The sequence below is a fragment of the Ciconia boyciana genome, chromosome 18 (assembly GCF_034638445.1).
Source record: "Ciconia boyciana chromosome 18, ASM3463844v1, whole genome shotgun sequence".
In the NCBI taxonomy this organism is placed as follows: domain Eukaryota; kingdom Metazoa; phylum Chordata; class Aves; order Ciconiiformes; family Ciconiidae; genus Ciconia; species Ciconia boyciana.
In genome coordinates, this window is record NC_132951.1 from 9,439,690 (window position 1) to 9,463,108 (window position 23,419).

The following is a 23,419-nucleotide window of genomic DNA, read 5'->3' on the forward strand; positions in this document are numbered from 1 at the left end:
TTATTAAAACATGCTGCGATACTCCGCAGCAATATCCCAGAGCCCTGTGGTGACACAACCGTAAGCCCTAGTGTGTTGGACCATTACCATTTCCCCCCTGGAAAATCACTCTTGAATGGCACAGCTGCTGCAAACATGTCATTAGGATTTCTGCACTCCAATCAGCGCTGGGGGAGGAATTAATCTCCGCACTGGTTTGGAGAGCTGAACCTTTGGCTCAACACACACCTCAGCCTGGAAGGGCAGATTAGGTGTCTGAGGAATTACTGAAGGTGTGTGGGATTCATAGTGACTACGACTGGATGCTATTATTTTCCCCACCTGCTTCTGCCTTCTCACGTACTCCCACGTGGAGGAGTCATCGGGAGCAGAGCAGACCTGGGCTGTTGAGCCAGCAAGACGGGGACCATTTGGGGTTTGTTTTGCTCTCCCAGTGCACATGGTAGTGGCTCCACGGACCTGCCAGATAAGGCCCATTGACACCAGCCCCATTGCGAGTGAGTGGCAGGAGAGTGCCTTCTCAGAAGGACATCGATCAGGCTTCCAAAAACACAAAGAAGAGAAGAAAACCCCAACAACCTGATCCCGAAAGGTGGTGCTGGGCGAGCCTAACAAAGTGTGCGGTATGTCTCCATCTGCTGAGGATAAGAGCCAATGGCCGCTGTGCCCTCACCGAGCAATTCCTCCCTCTCCAGCGAGAGCCACACTCTCATGGAGGATCTGGCCCATGAGTCCCTCGCCTCCATGATGGCTGTGTGGTCCCATCCCAGGATCAGGCCCAGCAGACCTTGCATCTGGGATCAGCACCTGCTGGCAGCTGCCCTGGCAGGGCTGGGAGAGGACTGAGGGCCGGCAGGCGCCCACTGCGTGGGCAGCTGCAGACCCTCCTGCTTCCAGCACTGAGATGCTCCCCTCCAAATCAGGAATCGGTATTTCTCTCCTTGCAAAAACCTGGCTGGCCCCAGGAGGTAACCTTGTCTGAAGGGTAAAACGCCTCGCCACATTAAGAGTCGCCACAGCCTGCTCGCCGCTTGCTCTCCCGCGCTCCGCCACGCTGTTTACGCGTACAGAAAGGAGCGGGTCGGAATTGTTTTGATATATGATCTGTAATTGGCATCATTACAGAGCGGTGATCTCATCCAGGCCGTGTTCTCCTCCCCAGGGAGGGAACACAAGGAAGCTCATGGTCCCTCGCATGGCTGCGATATAATGAGGGAGCCGCACAACGAGGAAATTTCTCCAAGTTCAAAGGGACAGGCGGAGGGAGGAGGGGGCTGGCAGGAGCTGGGAGTGGGGCTGCAGGAAGGGGCCTTGTGGGTCTGTGCGGGCTGCAGCCAGTGCAGCTCCCGTTGCAGCCCTTACAGCAGGGAGACCTCAAAAACAGGGGATGAAAACGCAATATAGTGTGTACAGTTCAGTGTGTAGTCTACCCCTCCCTCTGCCTGGGTGACACAAAGCAAAGCTGAGCACATGAAGGCATCACCCCTTGCAGAGTGACCAGGGACCCCAGAAGGAAGGGGGAAAACATACCCTTACAACAGCTCCTAAACAACCGTCATACAAAAGGGGATGCTCAGCTGACCTCATATTCTTTCTGGAGAGACCTGAATTATCCTGGTGCTGCGCTTCCCTGCCAGCTTTCTGCCTTTCAGCCTCTGGGCGTGTGTGTGCGCATGTGGTTGAAGGAGGGGGACATTACAAAAGTGTAAGAGCAAATGCAGGTACAATCTCTCCCTGTATTTTGAGGACCGGATGTATCTCTGGCATAGTCTGGCATGCTGGCTGCCCAGCTGGCCAAAACCAGCTGGCCAAGAAGGGACACGATGAAACTGGAAGCGCTGCAAGAAGCAGGCAATCAGAGCATCTTACATGATGCCTGGCCTCTCAAAGCTTCATGTTTCCTAAAAGCAGTTCCCTGAAAAGCCTCCTGTAGCAGCCTCTCACTCAGACAAACAGGTCCACAGGAGAAGGTGACTTCAGAGACTGCAGGCTCTTTCCTTCCTCCCTCTTGTTCCCATCCTCTTCCTCATCTCCTGTCCCACTGCTCCCCACTCCCATCTGAGCTGCATCCCCCCATGGCAGTTGGCTGGGGCTGATGCTCACAAACCTATGCCGTAGCCGCCGGTGCACTGCAGCTTCAGGTGGCTGTTGAGCTGTGTGGGCAGCGCGCACTGGCCCTGCATTTCCCTGCAGAGATGAAAGGAGCCACTCCAGGTGCCATCCTTCCGGCAGTGAATGACGTTGCTTCCACGGCCCTGGGAATGAGAGATGGAGATAATGAGGACGGTCACAAAACCAAGAGCAAGGACAGGCTGCGAAGTGAGAATTGGGCAGAGCTGAGCTGGGAGCAAAGTTCTGCGGGAGCCGGAAGAGCCCCCACTTGGGACTGCCAGCCCTGGGGGGCCAGAAGGAGTTTTCTTCCAAAGAATAAAAAAAGGAAAACCTGCATTGCATACAAACACACACACACGCCTCTTCTGTGCAATGCAATGTCTTTACAAGGCCCTTGCAAGGTCTCTACCTTAAAATAGACCCAACTCCAGTTGTGGTAAAGGTGCATTCACCCCATCTGCCTTCCTTCTTCTTGTTGAGAGGTTTGCGTTGAATGCAGACAACCTTTTCCCTCTTCCCATTCTCTAACTAGTTGCATCATCTTTGTCTTGAAAAAGAAAGAATCCCCAATGGCCATCTGAAGGAGGAAGGAAAGCAGGACACGAGCAGGGATGCTTAGCAGGGCAGAACGTGCTCTTCAGAGCTTGGCTGCCTTGAGTGACAGCAAGCGAAGAGGCTGAGACAGACACGCACAGAGGCAGGTGGAAAGGAGAAAAAAATCCTCTGGTGTGGGAACGGGCAAGGAACAGAATATGACATTTCTCTTATAGAAAAGATTCTCTGTATGATACTGAAGAATGAATACCAAAGTCCGAGGGGAAATATCATGCCCTTTAGAAACAACAAAGGAGTGCACAGGCAATCTTTTGTCAGATCTACCCTCATGGCATTGGGGATTTCTGCGCAAGCTGTTCTACAGGATCTGCGAGCCTAACTGCCATGGGGCAATGTGGGACATTCAACAGGAGGATGCCTGGTGTGGCTGGGCTCCAAACCTCCCACGGGGACCTTGCTGGGTGGGAGAATCATGCAGGATCCCTGCTTCTCCTCGCCCATTTTACATGCCAGGCATGTTGCCTGCAATCTACCCACCCTGCTCTTGGATATCTTTGGGGATCCTGTAGTGTGCTGTCTATGCTGGGATCCCAGCAGGGCTGCTGAACTTTTCTTAGGAGCTCTTTCCCATGACCCACACCCATTGTTGCACAGGAATCTGCACAAGCCCCTGGTACCGGCGTGGAAGATTGCACAGCCTTCAGAGTTTGTTTTGTTCTTACTATCCTAATGCTTTTTTTGCTCAGTTTTGTTGATTAACACAATGTTTAGTGAGATGCAAAGTGGTCTTATCGGCAGACTACTGCGTGAGACCTGCTTCCCCTTCTCTAGACATCTGGCCATTGCCAGAAGCAATAAGAAAATCATATGAAAGGATAATGGACCAGATGGACTCAGGGTGTGATCCAGCTTGGTGACTCTCACCTAAAGGGCCAGTTTGGCAGAGACTGACTAATTTAGATCTGACTGTTCATATGATTTGTGCACAATATTCAGAAATGGAAGGCCCTTGCTCTGAGTGCCAGGGGAGGTACCTGCTTAAATGACCATTACGTTCCTGGTGATTAAGAGATGCCATATGTACAGCTGAGTAATGACCTTTCAGTGCAGTGACAAATTCAGGAAGAGATCGCTAAGTGATAATTGAGCACAATTTGCTGTTTTAGCAAGTGCGATGCACTTCCATTGCAATTTGCATGCCAGGGTTCAAGCATGACTTTTAAAGGTGAGCCATGAATCCCAATTTATGTTCCTGGAGCTGGCTGTGCTTGAGGGTACTATTGTATAGATTTCTGCAACGTACTCAGAGATCCCAGGATATCCATTGCTATAGTAACATACTGTCCATCATTCCCTGACCTGCAAAATCTCTTGTGAAAATCCCTGCTGGGTTTCTTGCTTGGATGCAACGTGCATTATCACCTTATATAGCTGAGAGAGACTTAGTGGGGTTTAATCCTTAAATAATTAACACCTCTCAAGTGGTTCTGGCTTGTGACAGGAGTCCTCCCTCTTTTTCTGTAGTCTATTTTCTGGGATGTCTGGAAATACCTTTCTCTGCAAATCCTTTTCTCAAGATGTTATCTGCTCCTTTGCTCAAGGTGCTTTCACAGCTGAACAGTCACTACACTCTTCCTCACAGTGAATAGAGACATAGCTGTATCTCTCACTTTCCACAGTTTATGTCATTATTGCTGTAACCCTGACTCCATTGCTTGCTCTTCTTCATGTTCCGCTCACTTAAAAGCAAACACAAACCTGTTATACCAGTTGTCATTACCCTAGTGGCCCCAGTTTCCCTGCATGGCAGCAATGGTACATGTCTTCAGCCACGCTGACCAGTCTGAACCAGTGGTAGATGCACAAAGCCACAGATGCCGTATCCCAGAGCTCACACCCAAACTGTACCCAGGCGTGCAACTTCTCATTTCACAAGGCTTGTAACCTCTTGTAAATCTTATACAAGGAAACATTTTTCAAGTGCCCTGATGCAAGACCCCAGGACTCTGCCTGTTGTCCCAGTGAAGACAGCAGGCCGACTTGGCAGGGAAGGGGGCAGCAATTGGCTTTTAACGTTTGGAGCAGGTATCAGAGGTGTCTTTCAGATCACTGGCCCTAGAGCAGGGTTGGTGCCTTTTAATACATCCTTAGAATCTGCAATGATATTAAAAGGCCTTTGACGGAGCACTCCCTGCTCTCTTCGGCGTGTGTAGTAGCAGCAGCTTCTACATCCCCACTTTCTCTTCCCAAGCGTATCAAGCAGCAGCAGCACTTCTGGGAGAAGTTATTTATCTCATAAACGATAATTACCTCTGGTGAGGGACACTAAGCATTTAAAACAAGATACTAAAGGCCAGACCTTCTCGTATCAGTGAACACAGCTCCTAGGATGTCAAAGGCAACACGCTGATTTATGCCAGATGAGGATCTGACCCCTGATGCCAAATGACACCTTCACAGCCAGAAAAACATTGATGTTTAGAGACAGTTCACCTGAATAGTTGTAATTCCTATAAAGTTAAATTATCATATGGCACACATACATATAATGATAATGAGAAAAAGAATTGGAGAGAAAAGCAAGGTAAAACAGAATGAACACACAGGACAAGTGCGGGTAACTCATATCCTACTTACTTTCATTTATTACTCCTTATTTTCTAGCTAGATCATAGAGCCACTGAAGCAGATTTTTCAGCCACTTATTGTCCGGAAACAGTAAGTCACTCACTGCTAGTCCTCTATGGGTAATAGTTAATACCATTACTACTATAATAAAAATAATATTTCCAGGCTCTTCGCAGTAACTCTCTCCCTCTACTTTAATTATGTATTTCCCTTCTCCATTTCTCTGTCTCTGGTCTCAGAAGAGCTCAATGGCACTCAGCCCCTCAAAGATCAGGGTCCTTAGGGAACATATGATAAAACCATGCTTGTATGGGCTGAGATAATTTGGATAAAAGAGACTCACCGACTGATTGTCATCATCTTCGCACTTGATCCGGCACTCACTGTTGAACTGGAAGCCGTTGGAGCACTGGTAGAGCCCGTGAAACTTGGAAGGCGGAGGGTCACAGGTAACGGGCACGCAGGCGCCCGGCAGCCACGTGCCGTCTTGCGTGCACTGGATCTTAAAGGCTCGCCTTTTTGTGCAGGAAAAAACAAGACCATTTAGTGAGTGGCTGAGTCAGCTAAGAGCCTCTAAAGCCTCTGAGCTCTGCTAGCAGGTTGCAGGGGATGGGTGTGCTTGAGCTTTTAACACTTGGGCAACAAGTCGTGAATCTGCGTCATGAGGTCTCTGAGCAAAAATAACGATTATTTGCAAAGCCAACATTGAGCTGCCCAGCCTAAACTCCTCTTTTGGCCTTGGACACATCTCCAAAAACTCTGCTTCCCAGGCTTGTGGGCTGTGGTTGGTTTGAAGTGGGTTTGTGCAGAGTCAGAAGTATACGATAGCACTAACCCTTTCCTGCAGAGTTTCAAAGGGGACTCCCCAGGCTGCATATCAAAGGGGTATTTCTAAGGTAAGGTCTGTTTTTTGAGCACTGGTTAGGATTTTCAAAGAAGCCTAAGTGAGCTAGGTGCCTAAATCCCCCTGAAACTGCGCAACTATCTGCATGAAGGAATTGCTCAGTGATATTCCCTACAGCACATATAGTCTGTTATAAACAGCTCATCCCTTTCCCAAAATCATTTTAACTCATGCCTTTCTGAATCATACTGGCTGCATGGCATTACTCTTTCACGTACTTTCTTGCTTTTCTGGAGGATCCAGGGACATGGTAACCTGGTTTGCATTTGTACTTGCAAAATGAGCCCACTTTGTGCTTATCTTCTCGGCAACGAGTAGTCTGGAGATCTGCATTAGGGACGATGGAGGGTGCTCGACACATCAGCTCACACAGGGCCTCCGGAAAGGACCACAGCCCATCCTCCATGCAGGTCAAGTTGCTGTTGTTTCCTAAGAACAGTGAGCAAAGTTAATAACATCCAGCAGGACTATTTTTTTCAAAATGTCGTTACACCCATAATATATCAAAATCAACCTCAGTTGGTTTGACAAATTCAACTGTGTATGTCCTATGCATTTTCTCTTTCTAGATGATGGCATTAAATCATTATGGACTCTGTTTTCAGATGACAGGCAGACAGTGCTTATTTCAGGAAATGCTATAGCATAGGGGAAACCACACTGGCTTTGTAATCTTTTGTATTTCTCTTCCTTATTTTCTTCTTCTCTGAAAGGAAGCATGCTTCATACATCAACCCCCTCCTCTCCAAAGCCATGGCATTAAGAGAGGGTTTGGTACCATTACATTCTTCATTCTGCTTCTGTGTTATATCTCTTCCCTGAATCTGTCCTTTTTATTTCAATTTGGAGCCTTTTGGAGGAGCACCTGTTAGTATTAGAGTCACTACTCCAACACAATGAGGAGCCATTCTCAGCTGGGGACTCTCGGTCCTTGGGGACTACTGTGATAAATATGATTCATAATACTCATTAGAGACTAATTTTCCTTAGTAAGCTTTCTTGGCCAGCACCTCAAAGGTAAAAGGTACAATAGGTGTATTTGCCTCTGCTACGACCTACTTGACTTCAGAAGGTTAAGCTAAAAGTAGCCTAGTCTCAGTGTATTTTACATTCTTTGTTATTTTATACTGTATGTTGAAAAGGAATAAGCTTTTCCTAAGAAACAAAGCACAGCTATGAGCCACTAACCCTCCAAAAATCCCTAATACTCTATTGAAATCCCTGAACACTGCTGCAGGAACTCTTCTCAACCCACAAGGCATATTTTCAACAGTAAGCCAACTTTGGAGTTATCCAAAATAATACTGACAAACTGCTAACCCCAGAGCAATGCCGTCTCTCTGAGAGGGAAGGAAGAGAGCTGGGGCAAGAGGCTGGAATTCAAAGAAGAAGAAAACAAAAGGCTCTGGAGGGCTCAGGAAGGTATGTGGAGGAGCCCTCCTGCCCTACCCACAAAGATAAGAGAAGCCGCATTAAATCAGCCCTGGCTTTCTCTCTCCCCTCCCCAACTGCAGATGATTGCAGAGGTATTTTGTGCAGAAGGAAGCTCTTTTCTAGAGCACCAGCATGCTCCTCTGCTCTGACTCATGCAGCAGCTCTGCAGACCAGCCGTGGTGATATCATACTTGCCACTGCAAAGTGATAAGCTGTGACATTACCAACAGTGGCTGTCATGACGTCAGTGATTGAATTAGGCATGAGTCATTCAAACACCATTCTCCGGAAGCTTAGTGGCAACATCTATTAGTCATCACCGATGGCTGTACACCAAATGGTGCCTTTACCTCACGGCTCACAGAGTTTCTGGACAAAAGTGAAGTGATGCTACACACCACAGCTGCAGGCCCTGACCTGGGGTTATCATCCCTCCAGCTACCTCCACCGGAGTCATCAGCTGAAGCTCTTGTTGGTCATGAGGAATACAATTATTTTCACTGCCCCCTCAAAAAAATTCCAGGCATTTTAAATGAAAAAACACCCCTTGTTGAAGATGACCCTCTGAGCGTATGAACAGAGACAGGAATTTGATAAAAATCTCCCCTTTGAGTAGTCTTAACTTTCACTGTGTGTTGGGTGTTTGTGGTTACCCTTCTAACTCAGAGTTGAAAGAATTAAGCAATTTGGTTATATATGAATAAATCAACATATCCTTTCACTGAAATGAAGAATATTTCCCATGCCTCTTCTGGGATTTGCAATGAATCCTAGCAGAAAAGGTGATACCACATGTACAAAAAAAGCTTATACAGCATTTGTACCTGAGTTGACAACAGCAGTTAAGATTACTCCCCAGCAAAATGACAAGTTAATTTGGCTTTAATGTTCCTTCAAATTAACAATGATATCTTTTCTTGTTTCCTGAGGACCAGATCAAAAGGGTAATGTGCCAGTGAGCAGAAGAGTTGATGGTGCTGAGAAGATGATGGGGATGCTAGCAGAAAAGCAGCAGGGAAGAAGATGGGGGAGAAAAGGAAAGAAGGCAGCAGAGTGTGTTATTTTTAAGGAAAAAAAAAAATTGTAGAGAGTTCCAAACAAAAAGAGGAGAGAAAGGTCAGAGGTAGAGCAAGATGAGTGTGGAAAAGCAGAGAGGTGATGGGTGGATTAGGAAAAACAGTGATGGGCGGCTGTGCCACTGGGACATGGGACTCTTCAGTCTTCTCCCGCCTTTCCAAATACATGGAGGAGGCATAGAAGGGAGACAGACACAGAAAACAGAGAAGGCATGGGAAAGAAGATGAGAGAGTTCAATTTGATTTATCCCCATGACTTTTCCATGTTTTGGTTGTATGGAAGCAATATTCACTGTCATCACTGCCTGGCCAGCCGTGATCAAGGAAAGGTCAAAGGAAGGTAATAGAGAGATGCAAAGGAACTTAACTTCTAATATAAATAAACCTTCCCATAGAGCCTCATAATTCTTCATACTTAAAATATCATGAATAATTCTAAAACAACAGCAACAGTAACGTATATTACTAGGAACAGTCTGTGTTCTGATAGCTGTGCAGCTATCCCCAGGTCACTGCACAGACACCCTCCGATACCTTTCAGAAGAGCAGGAGGTCGGCAAGTGAAGGAGCATTTCTTGCCAAAGGTGGTCCCCTCACTGCAGTTGAAGGTGGCTGGGTAGACATGGTACTGGTCTGGGACACCGCAGTCCACGGGCTCACAGGTCACCTGCTTGTTCCACTTCCCATCCATGCAAGTCATGGTGATGCTGGACTCCATCTGGAAAAAGACACAGGCCTACAGCCTCCACAGCCAGCAAGGGAGAGATCAAAACCATTTCAAGCCTAGTAACAGCCATTATTTTGGCTCGCAGGTTAAGCAAAACTGGGCCTGATCACTACCATCATCATTTGGACAGCAGCTACTAAAACCACCAAGTCCCACAAGAAACAGTGTCAGAGAACCAGGATGTATTTCTGTCACCTCTGGGGTGAGACACCGAAGTGCTTCAATATAAAGAGTGGAGCACTACAAATAATCTGAACTCTTGTCTGCATCGCCTCCTGAGACAAGCTGGGAAGCCTGCTGCTCTGCCCTGCGATCAGAAAGGAGCGTGCAAGTCTGAGCTGTTTGGAGCTGACAGCTATCCCCGATCCCTGTCACCTTTGCAGTGACACAGCCACTCCAAGGGGATCCCCATGTACTTCTGAGTAGTCGAACTCACTCTTGGGTTTGCAGTAAAAGCCAACCTGACACGAACCCATTTGGGACTCCCATCTGAGGCTCTCCCAAGAGATATCAGTCACCCTTGGACTGGGGTTCCAAGGGAGGTGGCCTGGGCCATGTCAACATTGTGTTCAGATACTGACAGCTGCTGCTACGGCTTCTATTGTCGGAGTGCCCCGAGGCTCCAGATGAAATCAGGGCCCTGCTGCCCTGGCAGTGGGGACATGCACGCCTGAGAGACGGACTTTTTCCTGGAGGAGTTTGCAATGGACAGACCCAAGAGCATCCTGCCCATACGTTCACCTGGCACTTGAGAGGTTAAATACAGAGTCACTGCCTGTGCTCTGACTTCCCTGATATCACTCTACCGTTGTAGCTACACAGAAGCTACACTTCTATGGATTTGCAGAATAATCCAAACAATGCAGCAGATTGAAATCCTGAAGTGCTACGGAGAGAGGAAAAAAAGGGGGGGAGGTAAAGGAGCCAGCCGTCCAAAGCTAAGGTGAAGAATTTACTGGGTGACTGCAGGACAAACAGATGTTGGCAGAAAGCACAGAATAAACAACATATCCAGTGAAGAATCTGAAAGTAGGACTCTTCCCTCCATATCAGAACAAAGAGAGGGACAGAAGAAAAAGAAATGTGAGAAACACAAACACAAGAAGGGGAAGATACCGGCAAGGAATCTGACCAAGCCATACAGCAGCACTCCTCTGCCTCCAGGGAATATTTTATTCAGGGCTGGGACGCTCACAGGAGATTTGCACCGCCGACCATTGATCTGGGTTTATAAAAGGAAGGGGAATTTTTCTAGCACATATCAAAGGGACCTGGATTCCCTTTTTGCAAAAACACCCTAATGGTTTCAACAGAAGTTCAGACCTGTCTCCCTTTGATATATGGTTGCATTCGGAATGGAAAAAGCAGTCCCAGAGCTGAGAAACTGGACACTTCCCAAGTGGGCACAAACCCCCTTTTCTAGACTGTGGAGTTTTTTTAAAGAGGGAGCACTGCTGATGGAAAAAAATGTATTTTCTACAAATTTAGAGTAGCACATTCTGGGATTCTCAGAGCACTCACGTGAAGTGACACTCTGTGATCTCTTTCCCAATCATTTTGCTCCCCAGTGGTTATTAGTTCTGCCTTTGTTGTTTATCAGAATATCTGTGTCATTAAAAATATATATATATTGTGTAGACAGTTGATGACTTGAAGATGCCTGTGCTTCCAGGAAGTTGCAGTGTGATGGCCACAGAAGAAGGGATGATATAGCATATTTCCACGTCTTCATAACACATACACACAGCAGCACCACCACCAGATTTGCACTCCAGGCTGGGCTGCTCCAGCATTCAGCAAAGTCTCCATTTTCCTTAACAGATGCTATCATCAAATAACACTCCAGCACCGTGGCTGCTGGGCACCTTAACAGCAGGAGGTTAAAACATAAAACCAAGCTATAGATGTCAGGGGCTATCCAGACGTTATGGAAAAGACAGGGTCTTGCACTGTATCTTGCTGGATGCTGGATCCACGCTGAGCACAAGGAAGCTCTGTCAGTGATAGGAGATTCAACTCCAAGAATTCAGTTATTAGTGTTGGTGTGATCTAGTTTAGGAATAAATGATTGTCCCTACTAGCTGATACTGGCTGCCGAGACACAGTATGGTGCACAAGGGAGTTTCTCTAACAACAGTGTTGCACGTCAGGTGTACCTCTACAGAACACCAAATAAACAGTGCAAATTCAGAATCCAGAATATAACACAAAAATTTAAACAGAAGCAGTATCTGTGCATGACAGTCACACTTTACAGAAAACGGGCAAGAACGTTTTGCCCAAGCTAACACTTGTGAGAGTATTGCAGCTGCAGCCATGGTCTTTGTTAGCAGAAAGCTGTAGGACACTACAGCCTGCTGGAAACGCAACGTGCCTGGGGTCGCTCCTCCTTGGAAGGGATCCCTCATTAGAGCTAGGCTCCCACTGCACTTTATTTCTGCCCCTGTTCTAGACCTTGATGTGAAAAAAATAGAGTCTCTCCACATTTTCATCTCTGGGTTTTTCCCCATGGTACTTTCCCAACAAAAACACTAACCAAATCTGGAAGAGTCACTTTCTGGCTTTTCCTCTCCTGACACACTGGCAAGGCCATTCCCACACAGAGAAGCTATGCCCATGTGGGTAAGACCCTGGCTTCTCAGCTTTTTCCAGTAATTTGTTCCACACTTTGTATGATGGAAGCTGAGGTTTTCAAGGTCAGACATAATAATGGCACATTTTAGAGCATGTCTATCATGTCATCACTTCAAGCAATAGGAGCATATGCATTTCTGCAGCAGAACATAACAGAGAACATTCCCTGCAAGGGAGACAAAGACTAGTGGCTTTGACTGAAAACACAGAGGACAACCCTAACATGGAAATTATTGCAGATGGCACACACCAGCTTTCAGCTTCTCCCTCTTGCAATGTCCCACCCGAAGGTGGGATCATTGCAGGGCAGGACCCCAGGCTGCTGAGCAGGAGCCCGGCTCTCCCCAACACCACGCTGCACCTCGGGGGTATTTCCAATCGACAGCCTGAGCAGTGCTGCCTTTGGATCCGGCACTGGGTCTTTGTGGCAGCATCTGCATCTCCCACCCAAAGCCTGAGCCGGCACATGCCTGTTTCGCCTGTCTGATCTGACAAGGTCACCCAGCTCACAGCAGTCCATATGAAGCACTTGGCTTTCTCATCTGGTTTATTAGCTGTCACTTTGGGCACTTTGTGCTGCTTTGACTGGCATCACAGCAACCGCTTCCCTTCGTGTCCGGCCTTCCAGAAAAGGCTTACACAAGGAGGGAGGGTGGGCGAGGAGGAGAAAAGAGGAAAAAAAAAAAAGGGCCTCCAAAGATACAGTGAAGAGGATGCAAACTTAAACAAATCTGGTGCCAGAAAGATTTGTTTCTTGGGACTTTTAACAGCCTGGGAGAATTCATGTCTCCTTCCTGCTACCCAAGATCCCAGCCGGCTCCTTCTTCAAGCGATGCTTCACGTGTGAAGTTTCCTCTCCTTAAAAATGAACAGCTGTGCCCTCCCCTCTAAGTATTCTTCCACTTCTGCCCACTACTGTGCCTCTAATTGAACCCACATGAGCCGCGCTTTCTTTTCCTGGCATGATTGATGATGCCTTTGCACAACATTAGGGAGCTGCTGGGTTTTAAATAACACCTCTTGACCAGAGCAGCAGTGGTGGTAGCTTCAAGGAGAGATGACAACAAGTAACTGAATGAGCGGGGCTTTCAGCGAAGGACAAGGGGGAGGAAAGCAGTGAAAGACAAAGGGGGAAAAGCGGGAGAAGAGAAGAAAGAGTGATGGAGTTGTCAGGGGGGTGGGAAGAAATTGGGGAGAAATGAAAACATCCCGAGATCTTCTTTGTGAGAAAGATATGAAGGATTCTGCTCCATCACTATGCAAACCCTTTGTTGTTGTTGTTGCTGAAGTCCCTAAATGAGGATGAGAGAGAGCCCAAGAGTCTGTAAACAGCTCAGCTTTTTTTTATTTTCAAACAGTGAACAGTTTCTACTGCACATAGTGATGATGGTTTTTAGGGTTTGGTGTATTTTATGGAATTTTAACAGAATTTGGGAATGGGAGCTTCTCAGAGAGCAGAGATGAATAAATTTTTTGCCCTAAGACTGATTAAAATCATGGCTTCAGAAGACACAGAGGCCAGAAAGTGCAGAAACTGTTAAGAAGATTTTCAAAGACCCCTTAGATGTAAAAGATTGATTTGAAATGTGACTTGTGCCCCTACATCTCTGAGGTGCTTTTGAAAATTTTGCTTTTAATTCTCTGTTCACCCTTTTCCTCTGCCTTTCAGTGAAATACAGAAGACAAATGTGGTTCAGATGCTAAACCAGGGTGTTTTGACTGGTCTGTCGACCATCTTCATCAGCATGCTGTGGTCATGGGCCACCGATGTTCAGTCTGATCTTTGAGACATTGCACCTCACCTCAGCCTCCTTCCTTCCCATGAGTGTGAAACTTCAGCATGTGCAAAGCTACTTTCCTTCCTCCTCTTCCTCGTGCAGCCCCCCACACTGTCAGTTAAATGAGAAAAAAATAGCTCTATACCCTCAAATCAGTCAAACAAGCAAAATATCCAACTAAATTACAACAGTGAAACAACCAACAGCTTTGTGCAAGGTTCCTCAGTCATGCCAGAAAGTCCCTCTGACCATAGATAACAACCCACATGCCCTATCTCATCTCCAAATGCTTGTGATCAGAAGAGGAGCTGAAGCTGGGAAGCAATTGTAGAAGGAGCACAATGCAATTCAATACAACACAATATGAGGAATCCAAACCACGGGTTCCGGACTTTCTTGGATAATTCATTTCTTGCCTAGATGTTCCACAAGTTCTGGCTTGAAGCACCTGACACAAAGAAATACAACAAGACAATAGGGAACGAAACTGTCCGTTCCTTTTCAAAAGATCTCCGAAGCACATGAATAAACTTTTAAAGCATGTGTTTAATGTGCTTAGCTGAACATGGATATCTTTAAGATGCTCCACTCTTTCCTTGATTTGAACAGTGAATGCACAGCACTGAGCAAAACAAAGCCATTGGCCTCAGGGTTTTTATCGGTGGAAAAAAGACGAAGTGCAATAGTAGACCAGGGTGAGAGGAAGCATGTCGTAATAGGCAGTGAATCACGTTAGCTAGGGGTGCTAAAATCCTCCACTCCTGTCATATGAATCTGATCAAGGCTCTGAAACCAAACTTCTCAGAGCAAAACCATACACAGTTGGCTGAGCCTCCCCAAAAGGTACTTCTTGCGTTTAAATAACACAGTGCTGGTGAAACATGCTTAGGCTGTTTTATTTGGTTTGGGATTCCTGTGTGCTCAATGTACAGATCCCTTCCAACTATTTCCTGGTTCAGCCATACAGGCTCGTTTGAGAACTTGTTTTCTGTTCTGTAAAAATGCTCAGCTGGAGCTGGGGTTCTGGTGCTGATGCCAATTAGGATGGAAGAGGCCCAGCTCGCGGGGTCCTGTATTTGTTTTGTAATTGAGTTGAAAGGGCTGACTCATTCCCCTCCACTCTGTCTGCCCCCTCTGTGAGCTGATGAAGAACACAGTATTTCACAAATACAGACAGGCTGCTGAGCGCGGCTGCCTGCCCCCAGCCCTCCCCGGCCCCAGATGTGTGTGCTTCCCCGACAACATGCGAGAAGGTGCTGATGGGGGAAACCACCCCCACGTTGCGCTCACGGGATCCGGCAGCATGAGAGACGAGAGCACAAACTGGGGTGCCTGCCCTGCACCCACGTATCCCATGCACCCTGCTCCCAGCGGCGTGCCTAGGCTGGGCCATGCTGCGCATACACCTCGTCCACATCCCCCAGTACAAAGGACCAGCATTTTTTCAATGTTTAAAGAAATCGATAGTTTTCCTCAATACCCCACTCACTGCATCAAGACATGCTGCTTTTGTAGGACTGGATTATTAATGCATGGCTTAGAGAAGATGGGGAGCACTGCCTGGCCCACTGGAGTAGGTTTTTGGTGCTTTGTTTGGAAGCAAAAAGCTTTGGGTGCTTTTTCTACCCCCTTGATACCATGCATTTCCGCAGTGTCAGGGTGTGGTTGGGAGCAGATGGACTGAAACACTGCAAAGGAGTTAAGACATTTTTAGCCTCAGCCCAAGGAATAAAAATGAGATATTTTGCCCAGAAACTGGTTGTGTAAAAAAACAAACACCCCACCCCCCAAAAACCAACCCAAGAAACACTGTTTGCTCACTACAGTCAGTGAGATCAGAGAAGGCCTGAACGCATATTTAAACCTTTTGGGTTGAAAATTTCTAAAATTGAGGAACGTCTGAGCTTTGCTTACTGTCAGTACCTCTTCCCACAGAGTCAGATGGCTCCTATTCTGATGAGAAGTATTTGGATAAGGCCTTGTCCCAAGGCTGAGCTGAGATTTTGGGTTTCAGGCTGGGTTATTTCTCAATTTCTCCACATCTGTTTGCTCATCCCTGTCTTGTGGGTCATACAAAACCAGCAGAACAAACCTGGCTCTTGCTGAGATCATCATCTCGCTGGACTTGCAAAATGTAGCCTGTCTTGCAGCTCACGTTGCACTGGGCACCGTTGTACCACCCACCACCGGTGCAGTTCAGCAGTGCGTTCTCGATCTCTAGCTTTTGGCAGTCGGTGGCTTCGCAGGAGTAGTGGACACAGCTAGGTGGGAGACAAGAAGTGGTATTTTTATTCAATTCATTTAATTCATTCCACAAAAGCAAGTGTGTCTGACTGACAAACTGATCACTTGTCAGGCAGCAGGTACACAGACTGCACGCTGAACCCAACTTGGCAAAGGGCTCCTCACCAACAAGCACACTCTCTAGTTATGTCTTCCAAAGGACAGGGACAGTGGTAACGGTGATGACAATGAAAGCAAATTACAGGTTTTGTGGCAAAAGGGAAGAGACTGCCAATTCTGCAGAATTACTTTCTGTTCTGCAATATTCAACTGCACTGTGGCCTTCCTACTCCTGTACCAACATGCACCCATCCATCCATCCCACGAGAGCACTCTCCCTCCAAGAGCAGTCCTTATGCCCCATCCAATTTTAAATCTCTGCTGAATTCAGGAGTGCCTGATATTGCTAGTGATAAGTGTGCATGTGTGTACATGTGAGGAGGGGTTTCTGTGATAGAGACTCTTATCTTTGAGAAACTCGATTGAAATCAACACATTCATTTTATTCCACTTCACGAGGAACACCAAACATCAGCTGTGTAGCTCTGTTGATAAGCTCTTATCAAGCTCAGCAGCATGCTGTCATTTCAGATCTCTCCCATTGCTCTCCTGCCACCCATAAAATGTTTTCCTGGATGGAAACTGTCTGCTCTCCCTACAGTAAATTATTGTAACATTTAGCACAACTTGTAAAAAGAGGTTTTTGTTTTATTTTTATATACACAGAGATGTCTGGTTGACACAAAATCTTTCACCATCTCTGATGACCTGAGTCAAACATTATAGCACATGTTCAAATGTGAGTATGGGGCAGTCCCTCAGCTAAAGGGCAATGAAAATGCTGAGAGTCTTAAAGCACAAGGGTAGATTTAGACTAGATATATAAGGAAGAAATTTTTTACAATGAGGGTGGTGAAACACTGGCACAGGTTGCCCAGAGAGGTGGAAGATGCCCCATCTCTGGAAACATTCAAGGTCAAGTTGGCCAGGGCTCTGAGCAACCTGATCTAGTTGAAGATGTCCCTGATCACTGCAGCAGGGTTGGACTAGATGACCTTTAAAGGTCCCTTCCAACACAAACTATTCTATGATTCTATGTGCAAAGACGTTTTGCTGGATTAGAGACAAAAATTCTGGGGTTAAGGATTCCTACAAGGTGATATGCCTCTGCTGAAAATGAAAATGAATTCAAATAAAATACAGTTAAATTCATTCTGAGGAGGGAAAACCTTGACTTAGTTTACCATCTATGTGGGTAGGGAAGAACCTGAAACACAGAAAGTTATAGAAAGAAGGGAAAGCAATGCATCAATACACAAATTTTGAAACGGATTACAAGCAAGCTATTCCTGTCTCCTAGAAAAAGGGTTTACAGCCACCAAAACCCCATCCACCTTAGTAAGCACAGGACTTAGCACGTACATGGTGTTTTGTTGTGTTCAAAGCATTGTGCAGACATTATCTAATTAATTTTCATGACACCCCTGTGAGACACCTGGGCTGGTATTGTTATCCCCATGTTACTGATAGAGAAGCACATCTGTACATGTCTCTACTGAGCTCTAGATCAGATTAAATGACAGTATTATGTACCTCCACAACTTATTTCTCTGTCCCAGACTAGTGCTATATGGGAAGTGCCCGCTGCTTGTAATTTAAGGTTGCTTGTTCAGTGGTGGCCCTTCCCTGGAGTGCGATGAGCCATAAACAATTTCTACATTCAGAAAGATCTTATTTCCTCATTGTGCACAAAGTATTGCCACTGACAGGACTGAGGAAGGAGAATTCCACCTCTGTGTTGGCCAACTTGATACCCTTGTATGCCACAAACAGCGCCCTGTCTATCAGCACTACAACTGTGATGCTTCTGCAGAACGGATGATCCTCTGCCAGAGCTGATCTACATAGAGTGATCCTGCCTTCAGTAGGATCTGACCCGCCCCTCCATACCAAGGGTTTCACGCGTGCTTTCCAGCCACTGCAACTCACAGCCTGACATACAAATTTGAACTGCCATTGATTTCACTTTGCACGGATCGATAAGACTGTGGATGAGATGGTGGAAGAACAAGTGGACAGTATATCCTAGTGCCCAGGTGGTCTTCTCTTGCAGAGAAATGAGGTGAGGAGAACAGCCATGTGCAATTGTCTTGTAAACGCCCAGCATGAATCACCCAGGACTGTGAACCACAGACCTTACCCTGTTTCGGCAGCAGCCCCCCAGGCAGCCTCACATACTGTGGCTCCCCGAGAGAAGTAGCACCTTACTACGGACCTCACAGCACTGCTAGTTGAGTAAGCCACCAATTAACATTAGCAAGAATATCTGAACATGGATGTTAAGTGAGAGTGTAAATGATGAAAGACGTCCTGTCGAATACTCCCTACATAACCCAGTTACACCTACCCATGAAGGCTAACCATCACTTTGCTCCCCTCCGTTTTTCAGACGGTGAGGCTGCAAGATGAGTTCCTCCCATGCCAGGGCTCCAGTGTCGAGGAAGTTGACTCATTGAGGAAAAAAGCGAGCACCATTGCCAAGCCATTCTCAGAAGTACATATTGCGAACCTTGACTGCCCATTGCAAAACTCCCGCAAAATCTGAAAACCTTTTTGCACTAAAGTTGGAAAAATAAAATAATAGCAGACCTATTTCATTTAATATCTTACATGAATCAATGTGCTACACATCAATGCAGCACTGAATTCAGCCTTGAATGGCTTCAGAGGGAAGGATGAGTCTAAGAAAACCTTTGCAATTTGCACAAAGGGAAATCTGGAGGAACGTCACCGCAGTAAGTGGCACTGCTTTTCATTTCCATTGATGTAAAGGAGAAAAAGAATCTGGTTTCTTGAGTTCATATCAGGACACCAGATGAGCAAGCCTGGGCTTAAAAGTCCTGCAGAACTGAAATGCCACAGACAAAGGCATTAAGAAACACTTATTGTGATGTTCTTCTTTCTGTTTACAAGTCCCCTTGTGGTCTTCTTAAATGGCCAGGGAACATTTTTAGCCACCCCCTCCAGGCTCCAGATTATGCCTCGGTTAGCAGATCATCTGGGCAGCTCTCTCTGTCTGTAACTCTATATGAATGACTTCAGTGACAAACAATACAACCATTCACTTTTTGTACAAAAACAACCACTGCCACCAAATGTTTCCAATTTAAATATTTCTGGTTCTCTAGCTACTGGTTCCAATTTGGTATCAGCTACTGTCAGCTGTAAATCCCAATGAATTTTGAAGTCACGATCCTGAATTGAGTTCTGCAAATGCAGAATTAAGAAGGAGAAATTAATATCTCCAAGTAGGAAGTTTAGACAAAGAACCCATCACATCCATATTACAGAATTGTGGGTTACAGAAGCTCTTGCATGGGTACGGCCATTTAACAGTGGTTAATCATCACATGCTCCAGAAACTATGCATTCCTTGGGAAAGAAACAATATAGAGTATCTGAGAATGAAATCCTGGCATGGGACAGCTTATCCCACTTTCTTGTGATCAAAATTGGGTGACTTCATCAAAACTGCCTATTTCAAATCATCCCTGGTCTATCCTAACTCCCCAGATGCACCTGGGAATTGCTTGCCAGAGTATGAGCTGGTCTCGATAAAAGCTATGCAAGGGACCCAAGGACCACTCTCATGATTTACTGATATATATGTAACAAACAAGTGTCGGTGCCTGGGGTATTCCCTGACAGTGTTTATTTTACTAGGTCCACCTCAGGATTCACCTGTTCCTGTTCTTGCCCTGGTAGTGTATGATTTCCTAAAGCAACATTTTCACACCAGGCAGAGCGCAAGGAGCAGTGGATTTCTTGCACACTTTCCACTGTCTGCAGCGTGTTAATAATATAGACCAAGGCAGACCATTTCAATGATGTAAAAAGCCCTGAACTGAGTTAGCTTCACATGTAGGCTGAAGTTCTTACTTTATTCAAATCCATTCTGCCCATCCCTAATCTAAATGAGCTCAGTCATTAGCCTCTAAATCTTTATTTCTCTGTGCCAATATTGGCCCCAGTTCAGCAAGGCACTTAAATATGTGCTTAACTTCAAAAGCACAGTTAAGTCCCACTGATAGATTTGACTACAGGGGGATGTAAGCAAATAGCTAAGGGCTTTGCTAAATTGGGGTCTTAGTGACACAATCCTAGAAACATTTGTATTTTAACGTGTTTATAGAGAATTATAACAATTAAGTGGAACTCTTCCTTCCTCACATAAAAACAATCCAGGACTTCCTCTTTTGAAAAGCTTACAGCAGCCAAACTTTCTTTTCCTAACCCTGGGGTCAAGCACTTTTCCAAGGACTCATCTTAACACAGTGCCCTAATTATTTGTTTCCTTTGTGATAGCTCTGACACATATATATGCATAGGTGAGCATAAAAGCTCATGGTATACACTTGTTACGAGAAGAGCCACAACATTATCTATTCTACATAGGAAGAACTTCCTTTTCCATAGTTCAGGCCAGCCTGGGCTGAAGATCTGAAGCATATTTTGGTTTTGTTCTACGCCACCATACATACAACTCACACAGAGGTAACCTTCTGAGGGTGTTTCTAACAGATTTATCATTACAGTGGGTTCGTCTTCTCCTCTGTAGAGATTCCCCTAAAGGCAAGAGCAGGTTCTCCCTCTCTAATCCAAACATACATGCACCATATTGAAAAGCAAAGGCTGCTAGCCATATTCCTTGTCGTAGAAATAAAGAAGTATGAACTGCAGAGGTGGCAATGAATTTATCTTCTTCAGTCTTCAGCTAAAACACGTTTGTCTCCTTGTACTAACACAAAATCTCAAAGAACATCTACCCAAATACTTGGGGCTTGATGGAGACCGGTGAAGCTGTGCTGACTGTGCCATTGGAAGGAGGATCAAGACCTTTTCTTTTAGGTGTTTGCTTTCAAATCTGGTCCATGAGAGTGACCAAAAGAGTAGCATCACCTATGGTCACTTCAGCGATCTCACTGCCATACCTTTGGGCCTGACTCCGAATAACGATCACAACAAAACCTTAATTCAAACTGATAGTGTCAGGAATGCGGATAAACCCAGAGATTTACAGAAAACACTTGATCCAACCCCAGGTAAGCTGTGGGGGAAGGAGAGGCATGAGCCAGCACGTCCCCACTGCTGTCCCCACCACTGGCAGGGCAACGCTCTCCCTGGGGACTGGCTCTGCCTTCAGCCTGCCTGCACCCCGTTGTGTGAGATATTCCTGCCTGGGGGGGTCCATATTGAACCGATAAAGCTCTCAAAGCCCCTTTGCCCTGCCAGCCTGGAAGCGGGGCCGTGTGCCTGGGCATTAGCAGCCCCGCGGGTCTTCCCGCCAGAGTCTGTCCCAGGCAAACAAAGAAAACGCATCGCCTTCCACTTTAATAAAAGCCAAATGATGCCGTTTGCCAATTACCAAAATGGGGCGAAGGTTAAAAACCCATTGAATTATAACACATGTCACGGACCAAAGCTTCTATGATTAACAGTTCTGTGAGAAATTCATTAATTTCACCAGAAGCAAGCTGACAGAGATTGCGCTTAATGACAGAACGCAGGGCAGGGGAAAGGCAGCTGAATCGGGAAAGAGAAAGCTGCATTAAATCACAAAAAAAAAAAAAGACAAGGAGACCCTTCTCCCCCCCCGCCCTTATAAAAAGGAAAAAAATAACGGGAGTTATAAAGGGTGGTTGCATTTGTTCTGCTGCTGAAGATTTACCTTCACCATTTCTTGTTGGGGAATCTGACAGCAGGAGAGAACAAGACAAAGAGAAGAGCTGGAATGGGCTATGTCTCCCTGTGGCTTGTTTGGGGTAGCAAAGGGTGAAAGCTCGTAGGATGGCTCTCCACGGAGGCCATGGTGAGGACAGGTGATGCCGCATTGGCCAGGAGTGGGTCTTAGTCTACAGTGCTGGTCCCCCCCCGCGTCTGTCAAACACCCTGATGTTCACACTTATGGAGGAAGGTAAACCCAAAATCTTCCCTGCAGAAACCATTTTGCAGCCGTAACAGTGAGTTCGTACCAAGATTTAACCAAACAAAGAAAAGGAAAATCTTTTTGCTACACTAACCAGAAAGCACAACCTGGGGCATGCATGCTGGAGAGCCGCGGGCAGACAGAGCCCGCTCCAGGGGATGGGAGGCTTATCTTCATTATGAACACAGAGTTAATGGACAATTAGAAAGCTGGAAACTCCTGAAATCCACAATTCTGACACCTGAATTGGGGTGTCTACCTGGGTTTTCACGCCTCCCGCCTGCAGTTTCCAGGAGAGGAGCAAATGGTACCAGGTGGGATAGAGGAGGGGACAGGTCTTGTGAATGCAGCAGGGAAATGCCACCAAGGAAAAGCAGCACTTCAGAAGGACTGCCTTGCCAGGGATGGGAGACCCCAAGCTGATGTTTCCTACACAGTGAAAAGGACAAAAACCTGATTTCTGAGGAACCGCTGTCAAAGGCAGCCCCAATGCACCAGGCTTTCCTGCTGCTCAAGTGACTGCGGGGTTGGAAATTATACCTCTGCATCTGCACACCCAATTTCACCGTGCACTCCACGAGGCTAAACAAGAAATAATAAAAGTATAATAATTTGAACGATAAAGTGCGAGAGAAGAACTAACTGGGCCATGATATCTGGTCTAAGGATGCAATGTGAAAATAAAGCATGTTGTTTTTACAGCACATCTCCAGCAGTGAGGTAAACTTTTGCTGAAAACAAAAAAGAGCCTGTGGTCAGCTGCAGCAAAAAAACAACAACTGGAAAAACACAACTGGAAAGTACGGAGTATTTTTTTTTAAACCCTCTATAAATGTCTTCAGAAGGATGGAATGGATTTTCAAAAGAGCTAACGATGACTGAGGATGGCTACCTATAAAGTTCAATGGGATTTTTGCATTTAAGCTCCTTTTTATCTTCTAAAATATTAACTGTAATACATATTTTAAGAAAGAAGAGCGAGCGCATGTTTTATTTTCAGTTATTAAGTTGTCACTAGCCCACGGGAGTGATCCATTCACCCTCAAAATAAAAGCTGTGTTAAGTTTTAAGGGCTGATATATTTCTTTTCCCTCATATATTTAAAATCAGCACCCTTGCCTAGAAGTGCCTGTATCTGGCTGTAAATCCTCTCCAACCAAAATAATTCTCCTTGAAGAGAGAGAAATAATATCTCTTGTAGAGAGAAGCCAAAAAGCAGGCAAAAATATCCATGTTTACCTAAGGAAAATGAAAGTGGTAAAATTGATGCTTACACATCAGAAGGAAAGTTCCTTTAAAAAT

General features: G+C 46.0%; 1 protein-coding gene across 3 annotated transcripts in view; it reads right to left on the reverse strand.

The window, feature by feature from the left end:
• Positions 1-23,419, reverse strand: part of PAPPA (pappalysin 1) — a 254,253-nt gene that overhangs the window by 29,773 nt on the left and 201,061 nt on the right. For all 3 annotated transcript variants that reach the window (XM_072883095.1, XM_072883093.1, XM_072883094.1), the window contains exons 14-18: positions 15,941-16,109; positions 9,244-9,427; positions 6,418-6,628; positions 5,639-5,810; positions 2,108-2,255 (exon numbers count right to left, since the gene is read on the reverse strand). In XM_072883095.1, coding sequence (XP_072739196.1) covers positions 2,108-2,255; positions 5,639-5,810; positions 6,418-6,628; positions 9,244-9,427; positions 15,941-16,109 — 884 coding nt within the window. The remainder of the gene's footprint in view (positions 1-2,107; positions 2,256-5,638; positions 5,811-6,417; positions 6,629-9,243; positions 9,428-15,940; positions 16,110-23,419) is intronic.